This window comes from Micromys minutus (genome assembly GCF_963924665.1).
Source record: "Micromys minutus genome assembly, chromosome: 1".
In the NCBI taxonomy this organism is placed as follows: domain Eukaryota; kingdom Metazoa; phylum Chordata; class Mammalia; order Rodentia; family Muridae; genus Micromys; species Micromys minutus.
Genome location: NC_137969.1, coordinates 31,287,590 through 31,309,873, shown reverse-complemented (window position 1 = coordinate 31,309,873; position 22,284 = coordinate 31,287,590). Strand labels below are relative to the sequence as shown.

Here is a 22,284-nt window from a genome sequence, read left to right as displayed (position 1 = left end):
GGCCATTCTCATTCAAACCACCACAAAACAGGAGGAAGAAAATCATCATAAATAGATCAGGATTTGGAGACAGAGTGGTATAAACAGGAGTAGGGATAGGCTCTAACTGTCCCTGCTCTCAGATGACCTAGGACAGGTCTTATCATCTGTACTTTGATGTTCTCACTGGCCATGAGTGGTAAAGGTAGAACCCCTCTAAGGTTCTTCATTTTTCAGCTGTGAGACCACATAAGAGAAAACATTCAGGTGTACACCCTAATAAGTTCCCAGAAAGGCAAGGATAATCCTAGTTAGGGACAGGACCTCTTTATTGTTATGGAGAATGTCTCTTGGGGACTAAGAGCCAGAGAGAAGCAAGGATAAGCCTGGGTCAGTCCAGATGCTCCAATTCTCTCACATCCACATCAACAAGGAGCTGGTTCAAAGCACCAGTGTTTAGTGTCATATAAGTTTATAGCTAATCTGTTCTATGTAATAAAATAAGCAAGGCAGCCACAGCCTGCAAAGGAAACTAACACAATTCTCTACAGTAAGGAGGCCTCAGAGTGGGGGTTGGAGGTTGGGTAGATTATACAGAAACAGTATAATATATGGAGATCTATACATGATGCTGTCCTAAATGGAAGAATGTGCTTCCATTTAAAACCTGGAAAGCAGCTTAAATGGGGGGAAGAGACAGAGACAGACAGACAGACAGACAGACAGAGAGGCACGAGAAGGTTGGGATAGCAAGGATGGGGCCAGGAGCATCTTCAAGGCAATCTCCCAGAACAAATCTCCCTCAGAAGTCTCTCAGGACTAAACTCCCACAGCTAAGAAAAGATTTGATTTATTTTATATATACATATATATATATATATATATGTAGTTATATATGTAGTTATATATAGTTATATATATAGTTATATATAGTTATATATAGTGATATATATAGTTTTTATATAGTTTTATATATATATCTTTAGGGTGTGGCAGGAAGTTTCACATCACTTGAATCACAGCTTATGTGACAAGGAGCATGGAAGAGCCAGGTACCATAAATCAAGAGCTTTCAAGGCACAGCACAGAGTCCCAGAGAAAGCAGCAGGGAGATGTGGCCCAATTCAGGCTGTGGGATTTGGCCTAAAGATGCAGGCCGGTCTTCTGCAGTCACCACGGCGCTAATGATTGTGTGAGAACATAACTGACCAGAGCCAGGCCCTAGTTTCCTCTACAAAAGAGCGGGGAAGCACAGCTACCTCAGAGGGTACAGGCCTGTAGGTCACAGGATGTGCTGACCTCAGAGTTGGCTCCTGGGAGGCAGCAGGCACTCAGGAAGGGTTTGCTATGTGTTTCGAGGCTGGATGTCCACATTTCTTCCTTAACAGCGTCTCCATTGTTGTCAGGAAATGTTTCAATTTCTGGCTGCAGAAACTGCCACCATCCTGTTCCCATGTCTGGCCCCTCCACCACACACACACACACACACACACACACACACACACACACACACACCTTCTTCAGAACCAGCACTCAACCTGGCCACTCTCCTCCATGCCAAAGCCCCTGTGAAAGCTGTGTCCCAGCCTGCCTTCTTGGTGTCCCTCTAGGAAATCCTACAGACTGAAGGAAACCATTTATGGAAAGGTTTTAGCAAGTAGAAGGTTGTAAACCTGCAGTTCAGAGTCTCCTAAACTGCTTTGTAGACTCACTCCAACCAGGTGGGCCACGCCCAGGGTCTGCTCCTCAGACAAGGAGCTGCTAGCATCTCCTGGGGCTGCCCCAGGGAGTGACTGGAATTAAGAAGGCTATATTCCCTTCTCACCTGGTTCCTTACCCCTCAGCCACTGCAGATCTCGCCTCTGTCAGCTTTGGACTGCAGTTGTAGCTGCTGCTCTATTCATTCCCAGTTTTCAAAGATAGTGAATGGTCTCCTTCCAGGGGTCTGCGGGGGAGTTTCTGTGCTGCACAGAGGTGGGAGTGTCATTGTGAGACAGGGTGTCACGTAGCCTTCCTTGAGCGACTTGCTGCCCGCCCTGCCTCAGCCTCCCAAGTGCTGGGACCACAAGTGTGCCCTGTCTGCTGTTGCCTTTTTAGAAGTCAATGCTTAAGGAAATCTCTGAGGTTTCCTGGGTTATGATTCTGTTTGGGCTTCCTGTTTTGCTTTGCTTTATTATGTAATTTCTGCACGCATGTGAGCGCGCGTGCACAAACACACACACACACACACACACACACACACAGTGGTTTACATGTAGAGATCAGATTTTTCTCCTTCCATCCTGTGGTTTCAAGACAGAGCTTTGTGGTCAAGCTCAATGACACACCAGCACCCACCCATTGCTTTTCATGCTTCCTGATTGCATCTGAGGTACCCACATGGGGGGCTGTTATGGAGTTCTCCCCATCCCCCATTCTAACTTAAAGCCCCTTGTGTACACACCTGGATATGTCAGTGGTTAGCCTGCCTACCTGCCTCAGCACTCACAGGCTCCCCCGCAGCATTCTTCCCATTCATTCCCTACTTCCAGGCTCCCAAAGAACTCTCTTACCCACCCCATACTCCTTTGCTGTGGACAGACACCTTATCCATAAGAAATGGGCTTCTAAATCAGATGTGGTGCCCATATCTGCCTCCAGGATCTCATGAGATGATTCCAGGTCTGCAGCAAAACCTTGGAGGAGAAGCCATGCTTGAGCTGCCCTATCTCAACCAAGCAGCACCCTGGGAACTGTAGTCCAGGAAACCTCTCATTTCAAGCTTCTTGGACAAATGCACCTACCTCCTCTTTTTGTTTACTGCTGCTCTTTTGAGACAGGGTGTTGCTGTGTCGCTCTGACTGATCTGGAACTTGCTCTGTAAACCAGGCTGCCCTCATATTTACTAAGATCCAAATGTCCTTCAATGCTGGGGTTAAAGACGTGTGCCACCAAGCCCCAGCACTTAAACTCTACTTATTCCTCCTCTCCTGTTTCTTCTTAGTGACTCCCATAGAGAGAAAAGGAGATGAGAGATTGTGCAATTGGTGCCCAAACACTACAGAAAGGCCAGGGAAAGCAGCTGCAGGCTCACATCTGTCTGGGAAGCTATCAGGAGATGGCTGAAGGTGTCTTCCCCAGAGGAGAACCATGGGGTTTCTTCGGTACATTTTAAAATATGTCTCAGGGGTGCTCAAATGGGGGCGGGGTCAAGACAGACAACAGTGGAGCTGTACCCTCAGCAACCCCCAGAACATCGTGTGAGAACAGGCTACCACATTTGTGGTGGTCTGAAAAGGAATCATATGTTCATAGATTCATATGTTTGATTTCTTGTCCCCCCAGGGAGTGGTACTGTTAGGAGGTATGGCCTTGTTGGAGGAAATGTGCCACCTTGGGAGTGAGCTTTGGGCTCTCACATATTCAAGCTATGCCCAGTGTGGCTCTCAGTCTCTTCTGCTCCCTGAGAATCAAAGATGTAGAACTCCCAGCTCCTTCTCCAGCACCATGTCTGCCTGCATGCTGCTATGCTTCCCACCATGACAATAACTGACTAACCCCCTGAAACTATTGCTCTCAATTACACACTTTCTTTTGTAAGAGCTGATGTTGTCATGGTGCCATAGTCACAGTAATAAAAATCCTGAGACACCATCTAATAGTCTACGTGCCCCCTATGTATAGGTCAGATGGTATGGCCCCTGTGAACATCCCACCAGTTCAGGACCCACAAGGTTATCTCAGCCAGTAGATAGCATTTTATCTTTCGGGTGTTGCTTGGGTAGCAGGGAGTATGCAAGAGCAACAAGGCAGACTTACACTCATATGGCAACTTTCTATACCCTGGCCTTCCTCACAAACATAGAAAGGCCCCAGATCTTGTCCTCTGTTGTCATCATGGCACAGGTTCATGCCACCCAGACTTGCAATGCCATGGTATCCACCAGGAAGTCTCTAGGGAAAAGGGTCTCCAATGGCACAGGACCTTTGGGGTCTTCCCAGTCCCAATGCTAGCCAGAGGACATGGAGGTCTGTAGGGCACGTGGGCTTGTATAAGAACAGGTTTAAGAACTGGCAAGAGTGAATAATCTCTAACCCCAGCAGATTTGAGATTTGAGAACAGCAGGAGTCGATCCACTTCCTACTTATCTCTGTACCTGCTCTGCAACACGTAGCCATGGCACCCAATAGAGAAGACTCCAGTACCCAGTCACGTAGTTGGGTGCTATGGCACCTGGAATTCTTCTTCATGCTAAAGAGGTACATAGATAGCCTTAGCCTTCAGCCAATGGATATTCTCACACTCTTCCCCTAAGAGGTCCCTAATCCTTAGTTCACAGAAAATAAAATGTATACCCTCATGTCCACCCCCAATAAAGTAATATGAACAAGCAAGAATCATCTAAGAAAGCTGCTCTATTAAAGATCACCACAGGGAAGTCTTTCTCCTAAAAGGTCCATACCTAAGACTCCCTGAGAAGGCTATTCTTATCTTCTGCTCCTCCAGCACTAGGCATTTCCAATCGAATCAGACCTGCTCCATCCCAGGCTCCCACTTCCTCCCTCCTGACTCCCAGAGGGAAAAGTAGACCATGGACTCCCATTACTGATTTCCTCTCCAGGTGGCCCACCGTAAGTACCTGGGTACCCAGAGAGGAGACCGGGAACCACAGCATCCGTTCCAGACTCCAGTGTTCCCCTTCAGGTCCAGCGTGTATCAGCATCTGATGCCCCAAAGGGAAACATGGACCAAAGACTCCCCATTCCAGCCTTTGCTCTGTCTTCTCTAGGCAGTCAGGACACACATATCCCCAGCAGAACATGGCACCACAGATGTCAGCAGCCTCTACCCAGTGATGCAGGTCCTCCAGCTGGAACACAGATGAAGCCTGAAATGGTACAATACCACCTACTGCCCAGCAACTGGATGGCCACATCTGATCAGGGACTCTCCTCCCCACAACCCACAGGCAGGGCCTCTGGCAAAACCAGAAAAGGGAAAAGAAGGGAGGGCAGTGAAACAGAACATCAGGACCCTCTCCTGTTGGGTGAGGCCCCTGTGACAATATCTGAGCATCTGAGAGACCCACCAACTTACCCTGAGTACCCTGAAATAAAACAAGAAAGACCATGTGTAAGACACTTTAATCAAAGAGAACAGACATCAGCAGACAGAACCCTTTCACACACTCAGGGCATGCCTTACTTCCAGGAATACCCCTCAAGAGAAAGGTTCACGGTCTTCCCTCAGATTAGGTGACTTTGAAGGGATAAATGGGCCACAGTTTCAGCCCACACTGGACACAGAATGGTGAGAGGTCACATAGAAGACAGGCAGATCTGTAGGTCACATGTAGCTTTTAATGACTCCATTCCCCAATCCCCGGGCGTTCCTTCATGTTCAACAAAGGGTGTGCTCAGTCTCTTGAACAGAAGGGATCAGAATTCCACATCTTCCAGATGACCTTGCCTGTCCTCTCTGCCCAAGTATAGCAGGGTTCAGGGTCAGGGCTAGAAATGGGTCAGGACCTGGGCTGGAGTTGAGGCTGAACAGGACTCTGTCAAGAAATGGCTAGAGACTCAGGGATTCAGCTTGCGGAGGGTAGGACTCAGAAACATGATTTTCATGCCTGGTACACAAACTTGAGATTTATCACTTTCTTCCACCAGCTCAAGAGTGAAGCACTCAGATGGGCGGCCTGAAATCCACTAGGCAGCAGGCTAGACAGCAAGGGTCACATCAGTCTAGTCAGGAGGACTTCGGCATGACCAGGTAGGGGGTGGCCAATGCAGACCAGACAGAAACAGAGTCTGCCGGCTCTCAAAGCTCTTGCCAGGCATGGCCTTCCATCCGGCAGACCCTCACAGCAGCCGGTCGGTGCGCTTGCTGCGCCACACCACCAGGCCAGCCATGGCCACAGTCAGCAAGACAGGAACTGCGATCAGTGGGATGAGCACTTCATCCGGGGGGTCTTCCCAGTGGGTCCTGTCCACGGTGCAGTTGGAAAAAAACTGCCTGTGGATACCAGTAATGAAGCTCTGGGCCAGCGGGTTGGGCCAGTAGCAGCCCACGATGTTGGCCTCCATCTCTGTGCAGTTCGTGAAGCTTTCATAGTACCTGCAGAGGCAGAAAATGGAGCTCTCCCAACATCTCTCATACCTGCCCTGGCCCCAGGACCCAACAAACAGGTAAGAAATTATCTTGGCTCAGTCCCACTTGGCCACCTACGAAACTGTGGCCTTAGAAGTCACTTCTAACTGGGTCCTCTGTACCTGTGGCTTTTTCCTACATCTGTAGCCATCACCCACTCCCTTGAAGCTCTCTGGGCCTGTGATGTCTGTTCAGTAACAAACCTCCCCAACACCGTGCATTCCCCAAATGACATGGAGCCCAGAACTCACAGCTACATGGACCTGAAAGGCCTTAGTCATCAGGATATGCTGAAGGTCTGAGAAAAGAGTCTGTCTGAGGCCAGGGCTAGCTTCCTCCCAACCAAATCAATCAAGAAGCCAGATACACCTATGAGTTCCTTAAAAGTTGTCTCCTCGGCCCCATCTGACAAGATGCAAGACAACTTGCTCGTTTGAGCAAATGTGGAAAAGGCTCCCAGAGAACCTCATTGGTTCCATAGGCTGGCCAAGGACCACAGCTACCAGGATCCAGAGTTCAGCCTGATGTGTGTAAGGATTTCCAAGTAGCCCCCTAATCCAGGATGCATTGAGCATCCTCTGGAGAGATGGTGACGTCCCTGCTGTTGGAGTCTTTCAGGCTAAGGTCACCTAAGAGGCTCTGGAGGAAGCTGAGAGGATGAATGTCTGCCCAAAGATGACACTTCCCCAGGCCTGTTCAGATGAAGGACAAACCCAGGAGGAAGAGCATCCTGAGCCAGTCTCCCACAGGATCAGGACAGGGACCCACCTCCTCCTTCCTGTGCTGTTCCAGGAAGGAGTGGGGACCTGCCCATTAACAGGAAGGAAGGTACTTCCAACATGCAGCTTCGAAAATGCCCCTGCAATGTGAATTGTCAGAAGCATCAGATGAAGGCTAAGAGGGACATAGTGTCGGGATCCTAAGTCATCTGTGTCCACACCGCCCAGGTTTCTCACTCACTCTAGACTGGCTTTCCAAGCCTAAACCACAAGCCTATAGCCTTGCAAGTAACCGTAACAAGGAAGAACCAGAAGCAAGGACCCAAAACCGTTCCAGACTCAGAGCCCACTCTGAGCTGCAGCCCTGGAGATGACCAAGTTCCAGGGGGTCTGGGACGGGAAGTCATAATCTCCATGTGTGTTGAGAAGCATGTGCTGCGACCCCGTGTCTCCAAGACCTTGCCCCTGAATTGCCCTGAAACACTACCCCCCAGTTGTTCTCACAGCTAAGCCAAACAGACCCCAGGAGAGCCCGCAGGCCAGAACAGTGTGTAGGCAGAGCTGGGTGGGGACTATGGGAAGGCTGTGGGTGAGTGTGCCCAAGACCATGAGCAGAAGTATGGGAGGGGTCAAGGGGCAGGGCTAGGCACATGCTAACAGCACAGTGGCTGGGTCCCGTGTTTATCAGGGCACTTACACGATGAACTCGGACAGGTTGCACCACTTCCAGACATCCACCTTCTGCATCATTTCAGCAAAGGCTTTCCCACAGCGAGGCAACCGCTCCAGCATTCCTGTCTCATTGCAGCCACATACTTGGGCACACTCACCTGGAAGGGACAACAGTGAGAAGAGGAATGTCCAGGGAACTCTGACAGGCACAGCTCCATTCCTTGCTGATGTAAGCACGGCCCCTCCCACTGATATGCCATCACCAGCCAGAGTTCTCCCTCAACCTTGGCTGAGGTAAAACAAAAGTATGCTCCACTTAAGCACAGCAGTGCCACAAGGAGAGAAAGTCACAGGGAGGCCCTGGGCCAGAGTCGTCAGGAAAGGACAGAGGTCCTGGGCATATCCAGTGGCTCAGGGTGCTTGCAGCAGTACTGAGAAAGGATCTGAGCTGGAACAGACCTCCCAGCCCTGTCATAACCTGCTTGGATTCTGGGAGGCCTTAGGCTGAGGCCTCACGGGGACTCAAGTTCCCAGTGATGAGAAAGTTCATGGAATTCTTGGGTCGGTCACTGCTTGTCACCAAGGATTTCAACATACTATCCCCTCTACCTCACACCTTCATTCTACATGCATTTCCTAGTGAGGACCAGGAATACCTTACTTCCCACCACTCAAGGCCATCTTGTCCTCAAGAACTCACCCGTGCATGGCCATCCTGTTTGCAAATGGCGTCACTACTTCCTTTGCCTAGGCTCTGTTGCTCCCATCAAGAAACCAATTGAAACACAGGCCTGTGTGGCTTGGGGGGTGGATGTACACCAACTGTGTCCTGGTGTGTACAACCCTGCCTTGAAGAGAGTGTGGAGGGGTGGGAGGTTTACAGTCCTACTGTCTATGTCTGGGTGTATGTATCTGTGTGTGTGTGTATGTGAGTGTGTATGTGTGTGTGTATCTGTGTCCCTGTGTATTTGTCTCTATGTCTCTATGTGAGTGTGCATGTGAGTGTGTTGTGTTGGGGATGTATAGAGCCCCTACTGCCTAGATCCCGGGATGTGGGTTATGGCCCAGTTCTTTGTATCCTAGAAGCCAGTGAAGGGCTGGAGGAGACAGGAGAGAAGTTCCTGCTTGGAATGGGATAGACTTAGCCACACTAATTATGAGCTCAGCCTCAGAATTCCCATCCCTAAACAAGGTAAAAGTTCACAAGGCTGTGTCCCCAGCAGCCATGTTGAAGTTCTGTTGCAGGTGGTAGCAAACGCTTGCTCGCTTCCCTCACTTAGCATAACCTTGTGGAATGGATGCTAGTGTACTCTGAGAGGGCAGGCAAGCTCACCCTGCACACTGAGAGCTGCTAAGCCACTGAAAGGAAACAGTTCTGGTGGGTAGGTCACCAGACTTCAGAGGGGAAGCCACAGCCCTCTGAATCCTCAGAGAGAAGCCCCAAGAGGCCAGAGGTTCTCAAATAAAAGCCTGAGGTCCAGCCCATTCCACCACATGTATGACAGGAAGCCTGGGGACCTGGCTCAGGTCCAGGGACCTTCTAGGGATAGATGAAGGACAAGGGACAGATGAGGGACAAGAGTGAATTTTCAGAGAGAGCAGAAGCAAGGACCTCAGGTGTCCACCTTGGCATTCACCTGGTAAAGGGCCACACCACGTACCTGCAGCAAGCAAAGCTGCCTTCCTCTGCACCACGGGGAACAGGAGAGACCCATGCTGTCTGGAAGCCAGAGAATGGGACACAAAAGGGACCCTCAGCAGCTTAGGACCTGGATGCTCAGTCTAGAATGCCTCCTTCCTCTGTGCCTGTTTAAATCTAGACCTCAGAACCCAGGCTGAGCATACTGGGTAACACCAGGGCTCAGTGGAGAGGTAAGAAAAACAGGACCCAATGTCTGCTTCCTAACAACTCCCCTCTGAGCACTCCGAAGCCTCCAAGGACCTGTGACAACAGGAGGACAGGACTCTGCATCAGACCCTCCCCACACATCATGGGATGGAGGGTGACCACATTTCTGCAGGACAGTCCCCTGGAAACAGGTACCAGCGACCCATCTCTCCCGGAGCAGCTATCCATGGCCTCCTGAGCCCTCTCCCTGGTTTCTTACACCTGCACACTGTGGGCCTGACTCATCTGAGAGCTCAAAATATCACACGCAGGGGTCTGGCCCCTGTCTGCGTCCATGTATTCTCTTCCACATAGAACAGTCACATACTTAGTATGCCGCTGTCCCTTAGCCACCTATTGCCCAGGACCCTGTCTGGTCCCACCAGGTCTGCACATAAAGTTGAGGGCCTGTTCTCACTGCAAAGCATTTTACCCACACTTGTAAACAATGTGAAGGCTTTCTTTTTTTCACCTTGTGCATTTGGGCCTTTTGCCTGCTTGTGCTGCCTCTCTACCATGTGTGTGCAGTGCCCATAGAGGCCAGAAGAGCGTCAGAACTTCTGGAACTAGAGGTACAGATTGCAACCACCATGAGGGTGCTGGGAACCGGACACAGAACCTCCGGGAGAGCAGCCAGTGCCCTAAACTGCTGAGCCATCTCTCCAGCTCCCTCGCTGGGAGGCTTAGCGAAGACCTGAGCATTTGTGTGGAGAACTCTGCTGGGTCCTTAGAAGGGAAGAAAGGAGAAATTGGCCCCTTGTTTTCAGGGGACCTGCCATCCAGGGCACAAGATGGAAGCACAAAGATCCAAGCTCTGAAAGGGAAGAAACTTAGGCCAGGGTGTTTGGTTGTGCAATCCTGATGACCAGGAAATCTTACCTCCAGGTTGTATTCGAGCTATGCATACAGATAACCACTGTCACAAGACCCATGCTCTGGACTACAGCAGTAGGAGAAGGGACAGCCAGAGATGCTTCAAGGCCACAGTACGGCCTGGTGCAAAGGCTGAGGGCTTCAGGAACAGGTGGACCCTGACTGGGTTATTTGAGTCGATACGGGTTGTCCAGGTGGAAGGCAGGACTTAGAGCAACAAGAAGACAAACCCAGGCATCCAAAGCTCTGTGGCATCAGTAAATACTAATCGTGGTCAGAAGACAAGAAAATAACACCAACCAGTGAAGGAAACAGTTATCTCTCTGGCTTCACAGAAGCTCCAAGGGTCTCCAACACTCACCAGACAAATCCTACCTAAAGCCATACAGTTTGGAGTAAGGAATTATAGAGCCAAAGGCTCAATGGATGGGAACACTGGGCCATGGACTGATTTTTGCCCTCAAAGTGCTGGCCCAGCCTAGAAACGCCATGAGAAAATGAAGCCCAGGATGATATATAGTGCAAAGACTTCAGAAGACAGATGCTCTATAGGAAATGAGCCAGAAAGAGTTGCACCCTTGGCAGGCTGGGAGGCAGGGTAAGGGGAACCCTGAGTATAAAATGACCTGTGCATTTATAGTTTAAACCCACATGAACTCGGTCCATCCATAGAAACCCCAAGTTACATCCTGTGGAAGGTGACCTCAGACAGGCATCCCAGAGCAGAGGCAAAGCTAGGCCCTCTCCGGGAAGATGCACTATGATGGCAGCCCTCATTAGATTTCCATCGTCCCTCATCCAAGGAAGTTGGGTACCTGACCAGTCAGCCTCAGCACGAAAAGATACCAAGAAGAGCAGCACACACCCAAAAGTGAACATGGACTGAAAAGAGCTGGGCGGGCAAAGCATGCGCACAAAGACCTGAATTGGGATCCCCGGAGCCCACGTAAAAAGCTAAGCAGGCATGGCAGCCACCTGTAATCACAGAACTCAAGAGGCAAGGACAGCAGGTCCCCAGATACACTAGCTAGGGCTGAAGAGCTCTGGCTTCAGTGACAGACTCCCCTTAGTAAATAAAGTGAAGAGTGATTAAGGACCTTGAGTCTCTGTGTACACACAAGTGCACATACAAACACACACACACACACACACACACACACACACACACACACACACACACACACACTGAGAATCTTTGCATCTTGGAGCAGTGAGTCAATAACACTGAACCACAAACTGGACCCTCCTGCCACAACTCCAGCTACAGAGACTCTACCCCAGCCAACATCAAGGGGGATGGATCCTCTCTTCAACACCAGCTCCCAGTCTTCGCCTACAGTTCTTCCCTGGGAGGAACAGATACATCTCATTCCCTGAGCCGCATGCTGTAGGAACTCTGTCCATGTTGGGCAATGGGTCCAGAAGGACAGAGGCTCCTTCCCCACCCAGCCCCCACTTCTACAAATGCTATCTATGCACAGCATGATCAGCCAATAATATTGGTTCCCCACTGAGCTTGCAGGTCGGGAAGAGGGCGGCACATTGAGAGAAGAAAGCCAAGGATGCCAGAAGCTGCAGTTCCCTTCGCCAATGGGAAACTGGGCTTCTCTGGTAGACTCAAGTTACTGTGACACCTCAAAATCCAAGAGAGTAACACTGAGGTCCCATCTAGAGGGAGAGGCAGGCTGTAAAGGGCACAGAAATCTCCATAGTACTGGCAGTGGAGATGGATTGCAATGTGGAGGAATGCAGAAGTCCATGCCAAAGTGTCAAAAACAACAGAGCTCCACTGATGAGCCATAAAGCTGAGGAGGTTAGCAGGGAGGGAGCCATTGAGATGGCTCAGTGGGTATAGACACCAGCCACCAAGCCCAACAACCTAAGTTCAGCTTCTGAGATTCACGTGGGAGAGAGAGAGGGTTGACTTCTGCAAGTTTTCCTCTGACCTCCACACATGTATCCCCTGGAGGGAGGCAAAGTATGTTGAAGTCTTCACTCCAAGCAAAAAATATGATCTTTGAAGAAGATCATATCAACTTCTAATGAGCCCATTTGGGTGGGCCCTAGTCCACGTGAGCAGTTTTCTCACAAAAAGAGACACTTGGGCACAGGGGCAAACACAGAGGGGAAGTCACCTGAGACCCCACTGAATCACGCTGAGACCACAGTGTGAGAGATTCTTGGGGCCACCAGAAGCTAGGCAGAGGAAATAAAAGAGCATGTCCCATCGGGGTTACAGAAGTGGTAAGAGACACTCCCACTGTGTCCAGTCACTTGGCTTCTGATTCTCAGTGACAGCTGCAGGACAGTATTAAAGATACAAATGTCCGAAGTTCGCTCAAGAAGAAACGAGAACCCCGAAAAGAATCACAGTGAGTAGGGGACTGAGTAACTAAAACCGTCTGTAAAAATAACCCCAGACGCAGAAGGCTGAACTGGCAATTCCACCAAGTGTCTAAAGACTTAACAGAAACCATCTCTATCTCTTCAGATAACAGAACAGGAAATCCGGGCTTCTCCACTTTATTACTCATTCTGTGAGGCCACTTTTATCTTGGTAGCAAAAGTCATCCCTAGGAGGAAAGTGATAACTCTTAGGCGTATGCATGCAAAAACAAAAAACAAAAAAAGAAAAAAAAAAAAAAAAACCTTCGCTAAACACCGGCTTTGCAAGTTCAGCAGCATACAAGAATGACTGCACACCACGGCCAAGGGGAATTTCCTAGAAATGCAAAGATTGTTCAACATATAGAAACCAGTGCGGTGTACCATACAGAAGAAAGGATGAGAGGACCATGCAGCTCAGAAAAGGCATTTGAAAAACTAAAATGTAGTTTTAGGACACACACACACACACACACACACACACACAACCTGAAAGAGAATACAACATCCTTAATACATTCAAGGCCACATAGGAAAATCTCAGAGTTAATACCACACTCACGCCCAGGGTTAAAAGGCTGAAATATTTTCTCCTGAGACCAGGAAAGGACAAGGATGTCTGTTTTTAGCACTCCTAGTCAACACGGAGCTGGAGGTTCAAACAGGAGCAGTTGGCAGGAAAGAAACAAAAGATCCAAATTGGAAAGGAAGACCGGAAAGTATCTGAACTTTGAAAGTACTGGTCTTCCATGCACACGGCCTCAAAGGAGCCACACAAGAACTGAAAGCGTTACCCCTCAGCTCTGAAAAGAAACAGGGACAAACCAAGACACAACTGAAGTCACACCGGGCTGGAGAGCTGGCTCAGCAGCCAGGAACACTGGGCTGCTTTTACAGAGGATCTGGGTTTGGTTTCTAGCACCACATGGTACTCAAAACCATCTGCAACCCCAGATCCTGGAGATCCACACCCTCCCCAGGCCTCTCTGGGTATCAGACATGCATGATGTGGTGCACATACACACACCCATGCAGGCAAAACACTCATACATATAAAAACAGTAATAAGTCTTCTTAAAGTATTAATAAGCAACCAAAAAAGAAAAGAAATAAATTTGGTAATAATATAGTCAATAATAATTAAATTCTTGGCATTCAATTTACCAACCAAGGCCAAAATCTGTACTCTGAAAACTATAAAACCTAGGATCTATATATATGGAAAGTCAGCCCATTCTCATCTATCTAAGTATTTAATATTAAGATGTCAATACTCCTGTCATGGTTACTACTGACTTCAACTTGACAAGATCCAGACTCATCTCTGAGGAAGCCTCTGACACACTTGTGATGGGTTTTTTTGGTTCTGGTAACTGAAGCAAGAACACCCATATTAGATGTGGGCGGCACCTTCCAGTAGAGGACCAGATATAAAAAAAAAAAAAAAAAAAAAAAAAAAACCCTAGGGAAGGAGCACTTGGCTTTTTGCCTGCTTGCTTTTGCCTCCAACTGGCTGAGTTGTCTGCTGTACCGCTGTTGTGGCTGCTGCTACCACCCTTCACCGCCATCAAAACTCAGACTCTTTGGCCCTTAACATGACCTGAAAATGGCTCTCCAGGAATCATCCACAGCCAGATTGAGAGTTCTAACCACACAGACAAAGCAGCTGCTGGGTTCTCAGCATCTTCAGTATGACGTCATCGACTGTTCGATTGCCAGACCTTATTCTATTGCCAGTCTAATGAACCTCCTTTTTAGTATCTCTTCATCCAATCAGCTTTGTTTCTCTCGAGAACCCTAAGTCAGTTACCTAATGCTCTCCAGATCTGATGTGACTGCTATAAAGAGCGCACAAGTCCCTTGCGGTAACCGATAAACTGACCTGAAAGTTCAACCAAGTGGCAGCTGGGGTTAGCGGGACACGGCTGGAACCTCAGCACTTGGAAGATAGAAGCGGGAAGAGCCAGGCTCAAGGTCATTTTCAGCTGCTTAATGAGTGTACAGCCAGCCAAAAGCCAGCTGGAAAGATGACTCAGTAAAGCACTATGAAGCTAGCACAAAGACCAGCTCCAATCCTCACACCCTCAGCACCAATGGGTTTGTTTCTTTAAGCAAGTGACTGTGGATATGGCTCAGTATCTCAACAGCTGGAATCACATGCTGCTCTTGCAGAGGACCTGAGTTCAGTTCTCAGCACCTACATCTGGCAGTTCATGACTGCTCATAACTCCAGCTCTAGGCATTTCAGTGGCCTCTTCAGGCACCTGCACACACACACACACACACACACACACACACACACACACATTTTAGAAATAAGATAAATCTTTTTAAGATATTTTAAAAGGCATCACAGTGACATGTGCCTATACTCCCAGAGCTGGGGATGTGGACACAGAAGATCCCTCAATGTTTCCAGCCAGTCTCAGGGAGAGAAGCAACCAGGAGAGACATTCAACATTAACCTCTAGCCTCCATATGGACCTGTGTGTGCACAGGAAATGAAAAACGGAGGTGTAGGACAAGGAAGACAGCCCAGCTGGTAGAACATCTGGCATACAGACATGAACGTCTGGGTTTGGATCCCCAGCAGCCACATGAAAGCCTGGCATGGAAAGCCAGGTGTAATGATGCATGTCTTTGAACCCAGCACTTGGGAGACAAGGGCAGCCAGATATCCATGAGTTCAAGGCCATTCTGGACTACATAGTGAGTTCCAGGACAGTCAGAGCTATATACAGAGAGCCTACCTCAAAGAACAAATGGGGGAGGGAGGGAGGGAGGGAGGGTGATAGAGAGGGATGGAGGGAGAGATAGGGGAGGGAGGGATGGAGAGAGAGAGGGAGAGAGGGAGGGATGGAGGGAGGAAATGGAATGGTATTGTGCACCTATAACCCTGAAACTACAGCTGAGAAAGGTGAACTTCTGGATTTTACTGGCCAATCAGTCTAATCAAATGGTATGCTCTGGTTCAGTGAGAGACCATGCCTCAAAAAGATGGTAAAGAGTTCAAGAAATGCCTTAGTAGTCAAGAACACTGGCTGTTCTTCCAGAGGACCTCAGTTCAATTCCCAACACCCACGGATAGTTCACAATCCACCATAATTCCAGTTCCAGAAATTCTATTAGACAAGGGATGCTTTGCAGCAAAATGTCTCTCCAGAGACAAAAAAGACCTTGAACAACCATCCTGGTTGGTTTTTTGTCCACTTGACACTGGCCAAGTTTATCTGAGAAGAAGAAACCTCAGGCGAGAAAATGTCTCCATTAGATTAATGTGCAGGCAAGTGTGTATTTTCTTGATTGATGTGGGAGGACTCAGCCCACTGTGGGTGATGCCAACACTGGGCAGGAGGTGGTTCTGCCTATAAGAAGGCAAGCTGAGCAAGAGCCCAGTAAGCAGAACCCCTCCATAGTCTCTGCCTCAGTTCCTGCCTCCAGATTCCTGCCTTGGAGCCTTGCCTTGACTTTCCCTCATGATAGGGACAAGTATACAAACACTTCCCACCCTGAGTGCTTTTGGGTCATACTGTTTTATCACAGCAATAGAAGCCTAGCTAAGACACAATAAAGGACTCAGTTAAACAAGAATGTACAACATTCCAAAGCATTGTCTTCCTACCAATAGTATCGAAATATACATACCAAAACAAAAGACAAGAATTTGATGCCTTTCTCTTAATAATTTAAAGAAGAAATCGATTTATATAAAGATTTTATTTTAGTTTTTTTTATGAGCATGTGTTGTGTCTATATGAGCATATGCTACGTGTGTCTCAGTGCCCTCAGAGGCCAAATGCAGGTCCTGGATCCTCTGAAGTCAAACTCCAGGGATTCTGAGCTTCTCCCATGTGGATGCCAAGAAAGGAATTCAGGTCCTCTACAGGAGCAGGAAACTCTCTTAACTTTTAACTTCTGAGCCATCTCTCTGGCCCCAGAAACAGACTTGAAAAAGAAATCAAGATTTAGAAAATTCTGATGATTTCATAGGCAGTGATTTACAAAGTGTCCTTTAAAATCTGAGCCAGGGCAATGGTGGCATGCACCTTTAATACCAGCACTTCCAAAGTCAGAAGAAAGCTGATCTCTGCGAATTTGAGGCCATCCTGGTCTAGAGAGAAAATTCTAGGTCAACCAGGACTACACAGAGAAATCCTGTCTTGATCAAACACAAAAGACAAAAGAAAAATTTTATGCCACTGGGGTCCAGCTTCCTATTGTCTGCTCCCACAGACTCCGGCTGCTCCCAACCTTCGGTCAGCCCTCCAGGGTCCCCACACCGTGTCTTCTCATGCATCTCAGGGTGCTGACACCAAGTTCTGCTTTAGCATGCCTCTAGGCTCTGAAGTACTTCAAAGGGAATAATTACACAAGGTATCCTAGTTTGCTGATCTGTTGCCGGGGTAAACACTGTCCAAAACCAACTTGGAGGAGGAAATGGTTTAGTTGAGCTCACAGGTTCATCATCGGGGGAGGGGTTGGCAGGAAGGAACCTGGAGGCAGAAGTCGTGGAGGAAAACTGCTCATGGCTTGCTTCTCCTGCTGCCTGGTGACCTCGTTCATACAGCCCCAGGGTGGTACTGCTCATGGTGGGCTAGGGCCTCCTACATCAATAGGCAATCAAGGCAGGTCAGTCTGAAGAAAGCCATTCCTCAGCTGTGGCTCCTTCTTCCTGGGTGTGTCAAGTTGACACTCAAAATTAGAAAGAAGACAACCTTTTGAAGGTGAGGCAAAGATATTCCTCCCTGATTTAAGTGGGGGGCCAGCATATCTAGCCCACTCAAAAACACAAGGGCTAAGAGCTCTAAGCCCAACCCTTCTAGATAATTCTAACTCTGAGGGTAAACACATGATATAGAACGGAACAGCTGACTGGGCTGCACATTAAACCCACCCAGGCCACAGCCCGGGCCTATTGAATAGATGAGGTGAGGACCAGGGGGTCCCTGTTTGTTAAAATCCCTGAAGTGTCTTCGCTAATGTACACAGCAGGCTAAGGATGAAGAAGAGAGAATGCGTGTACATTCAGGTGTGCAGGCCCATTGCCCACAGGCCTCATGCAGAGCCCGTTCTCCGCCATCATAATTGGATCAGACTTTCCCCTCTGATAAACCCCAGAAGACACCCCATCTGCAGGTCTGAGGACCATGATGTAGGTGTAAGGCATAGACCAGCAGAGAGCAGCAGCCCTGCCCATTCGCTTAGGCCTTGACACCCTTGGCCACTGAGCCTCAGTGTCTCTGGGCCAGGGACCTGCTCCCCACTTCAGAGCCCGACTCCTCACCTTCCTCAGTTAATCTCAAGAAAGCATTATTCTTCTTGACCCCACCGTTAAATGATAGGAAAGCCAAGCCCAGAAGCAAAGCTGCTTACCCATGACCATGGTGAGCATCTGAGCTAGAGGACAGTGCCAGCTGTCCCCCCCCCCCCCGTGTCTTCTGCTCAGCTGCTCTTGCCAGGCCTGCTAGGGCAGAGGTGGAGAAGCAGTCCTGCTTCGTGCCAGGATAGTCCCTTAGGGACTGCATGCAGGCAGATGACAATGATGACACACTACGTCCCTTTCTCCCAAAGGCCTCCTTGTTCCATAAACATCCTGCATCTCCCCACCCTGGGCTCTGACAGTCCCTTGGTACTTACCACATCCAGTTCTCACCTTCATTCCCAGCTCTGGCTGTGTCAGTACCTGGTGGGATCCTCTCAGTGCCCTAGCATAGGTGCTGACCTCCACCCAACATCTGAACATGCGCCAGCCAGGCAAGCCCTACCAGTCACATGCTCTGGTGACCCACATTTCCACTCTTGCCCTCCTAGACCTGGGTCTAAATCAGCCCCCTCAGCCTGACCTGCCGACCAGCTGCCAGACCACCAAGGCTTCCTCTCCTCTCCCCCTCCCCCACCTCCTTCCTTTTGATTCCGCCCCTTGATCCTCTTCCTTCTCCCTCTTCCTTTTTTCTCTTCACCCTGGACATCAGAAAGAACTGGAATCATAGGAGTCAGATTAAAGATGACAGATTCCCCTCCCCTCCATCACACACACACACACACACACACACACACACACACACACACACACTAAGCTTGCTCAGCCCTTCCTCCATGACTTTACCACCCTCCACCAAGTGAACCCAACCACTACCTAAGAAGAAGTGGGGAGCCTCTCATCACACTCCTGCCTCCCAGATCTGCCTTGAATCCCTGTGTGCCCCAGTTTCCACAGTTTCCAGTGTTTCAATGTGCCCCCGAAGTTTTAAGTACCCCAGAACTTCCATGTGCCCCAGAAACTCCGTACCACCAGAACCTCTGTGAGCCCTAGACCCCTCTGTGACCCCATGACGTTCAAATGCTCCAGAATCTCCACACACCCCAAAAATCTCCATGTACCCCAGATCTCTGAAAATCCCAGTATCTCCAAGTAGCCCCAAAATTATTGTGAACTCTAGAATCTTTACCTGTTCCAGAAGCCTTGTTTACCCATGAACCCGCCCCTCTGGGCATGACACAGCAAGGGTCTGTCCCATGCAATTGTTAGTTGCTGTGGAGGAGTGTGTGCCAACCTCAGGCAGAACTGCTGACTTCCCTGCCCTGGTCAGACATGTTTCAAAAATGCTCTGGGCCCACCTAGACAGGCATGGGGTCACAGGCAGTGCCCTCCGGGGGAACCTCAATCCGTCACCATTTCAGATGCATACAAAGCTAAAAGGGCTTCCAGCTCCACCTCAACAACCCACCCAAAATACCAGCACTCTTGAGTAAAGACCCTGACCCCTGGGACCCCGTGAAAGTAGGTTACCACCCCTCAAGCCACTGGCTGATCTGTAATGTTCTCGGGAACTGAATCAAAGTAGAAATCCATCCTGGATGGTTCCATTCCGAAACAAAGAACACTCAGCCCTGCGCATCTTTTGTCTCAGTGACTTCCAGATGCCAAGAGATGATAAAGAACCGGACAGATGTATTTCCTAGAGAATGGCCCTTTGTCGTCAGTCGTCTGGAAATGAAGTCAGGCACTTTCGTCCTCTGTGGAATGAGCGTAGCCAGGCTGGTCGCAAAGGCGGGTAGCTGGCCTTGGGGGCTGCAGTTTCTAGACTGTTCTGCCCCCCCCCCGTGCCTATCCTCAGGGTAGTTCTCTCCCTACTCCTCCACCTGAATTCCCTGATGAGAAATGGGCCAAATGACCTCCAAGGTAGCTCTGTGTTTAACAAACCAGCTTCCTCAAGACCTTCCATCTCCAGCATGGCTTGCCGTCTGCTCCGCTCAAGACGAGTGTGACAGGTGACACTGTGGCAGAGCACATTACTATAACTCATGATAAAAAAAAAAAAAAATCAGGGCACCATGTTCCCATCAGTGGACACGCACACATGCGTGTGCACACAGATCCCAGGCTGTTCTCACGCATGGTGCTAAAAGATCACATGTGCCTGAAGCATCCTCTGCTTTACCCTGAGCATTTGGGCTCCACAGCAGAGTGACTGACCTAAACTCAACTGACTCAAGCCAGTCAGCACAGCGGCACTCCATAGCTGCACTCTTGCTGTAATTAGGGAAACTGAGGCTGAGAGCCAGTAAGCAGACACCTGCTGGACTCCTCATGCCAGGACCCTGAGAAGTATCAAAGTGTCCCTGTAGAGTACTTTGGAACTTCAGGGAAGCCCCAGAGGCCCAGACCTTTGTTGTTTGGAAGCGATGGCTCTCTGATGCTGCTCTCTACAATGACTAGGCCCCAGAGCTATGTAGTCTAGAGCCCCAGACATCACAGTGTCAACAGAGCACAGATGATAGTCAGCATTCCCAGGAGCGAGGAAGCTCAGCTCCTCCTTTCAAGAAGGTAGATGGAGCTCAGACCCCATTTTGGCCGGACTGCATGTGACAAAACTCATGTTTCATCTCTGACTCTCGGGCTGGCCAGACTCACAGGTCTGTGAGAAGGCCAAACCTGACCTGCCGCTAAGAAGCCTGGCCCCTGGGTGATGAGGGCAGCAGGGACTTCCAAAGTAGGATGAGAAGGTAGTCATTGGAGACCAGGGCTGCCAGGACTTCCTGTGGTTCCCATCTGTGTTGCTTCCCAGTTCCATACTAGCAACAGTCAGGAGAGACACAGTTTCCTTCTAAGTAAACTCTGGGGCTTCCTTCCTCTAGAAACAAAATCCTCACCAGGAGAGCCTTGCATTGGAAGATTACTGAAATCCCCACACGGCAGAGTCCCGGACCTTCTACAAATTGTTGAGTCTGGCCCGTCTCTGTCCCAACTCCCAGACCGCATCCCAAGTCATCACCACTGAGGAAGACACTGCAACAGGTCCAACTTCATCTTACCGCCAAGGAGGCTGAGCCAGAAGAGTAAGGAAAATATCCTAAAGGACTCAGGACTATGGCCCTGGAAGGCAGAGGCCTCGCCCCTCCTCCTGCCAACAGTTTCCCTCCCAGTTCTGGCCAAGCACTGACTGCCCCTGCCCAGCAAGCAGGTCCAGCACTTGGCAAGCTCTCTCCCATCAAACCCTTCCACAGGCATACACGCACACGCATGCCCGTGCAGCCGCACAGATACAATCATGCACACTCAGAGGCACAGATGCATGCATACATGCATGTACACATGCATACACACACGTGTACACTCAGCTTCTTAATTATCCTTACATAACTTCTTCTTTTTTTCTTGTGTAGTATTTCTTTTTTAATATTTTTATTCTTTGAAATTTCATACATGTATACAACATATTTTGAGCATATTCACACCTACTTTCCCTGCCCATTAGGCTCCCTTAATATGTCTCCCTACTAACTTTATACCCTCCACACCCCTTTCAAACCAAGCTTAATATTTATCCCATTTCTAGCTTGTGAGAGCAATGTTTTTTTCCCTGAGTTCAATTTTCTCACTGGAAAAAGGATTCTAGCCACCTGCACCTGTGCCGTGTGCTCAGGGCAGGATGGGACGCTCACTACCTCACCAAAGACCCTTCCCTAGACCCTACCCTAGACCCCAGGACATCGCAGCCCCTTGTGAATCCCTTAGCCCAAGACCTTTTCCCTAGGCTCCTCTAAGATGGGAGGAGCTATGAAAACCCTCCACAAAACCTGCAGGATGCTCTGGAGTTAGCGTGCCTGCTCGTCCTTTCCAAACTCCGGTAAAAAGGAGAGCGCAGCCTAGGCTCGACGCGGGAAGGAGAGAGTCTGCGTAGGTCCCAAGGTCCCGAGGAGTTGGAGTGCTCCCAACCCAGACATCCCCTTACCACAAAGCAGCAGCAACAGAGGGAGAAGGTGCAGCCGCTGTGCTGAGATCTCCATGGCCAGCTAAGAAGCACCCGGCTCGCAGCAACTTGCAGAGGTAGGAGACTTGGGGCGGGACCGGGGCGGGACCTCAGAGAGCCCCGGCCCAGGCCACGCCCCAACTCCACCCCTGACTATCGAGGCTGCCTAGAACCCTCAGCTTTTCTCTGGTGGGACCGGTGGTGGGGAACAGGAGGTGGGGCGGGTGGGTCGCGTTGGGATCTGGACTGGAACAGAGGAAGGGGAAAGTGCAGTCGGGTGGGAGAGCCAGTCCAGCGTGGCGGGGCTAGGAAAGGGGTTCTGACCGGAAGACTGCAGTTTTGGCTAGAGATGACCTGGGAAGATGGTTTTCCCACCTACACAAG

General features: G+C 49.6%; 1 protein-coding gene across 1 annotated transcript; it reads right to left on the bottom strand.

Moving 5' to 3' along the window:
* Positions 1 to 5,820: 5,820 nt before the first annotated feature.
* RAMP3 (receptor activity modifying protein 3) lies at positions 5,821 to 21,937 on the bottom strand (the record flags this gene model as incomplete). Its single annotated transcript, XM_080937899.1, has 3 exons — positions 5,821 to 6,076; positions 7,526 to 7,658; positions 21,883 to 21,937. The coding sequence occupies 3 exons, from the start codon at positions 21,935 to 21,937 to the stop codon at positions 5,821 to 5,823; spliced, it is 444 nt and encodes a 147-aa protein (XP_080794025.1).
* Positions 21,938 to 22,284: the final 347 nt, after the last annotated feature.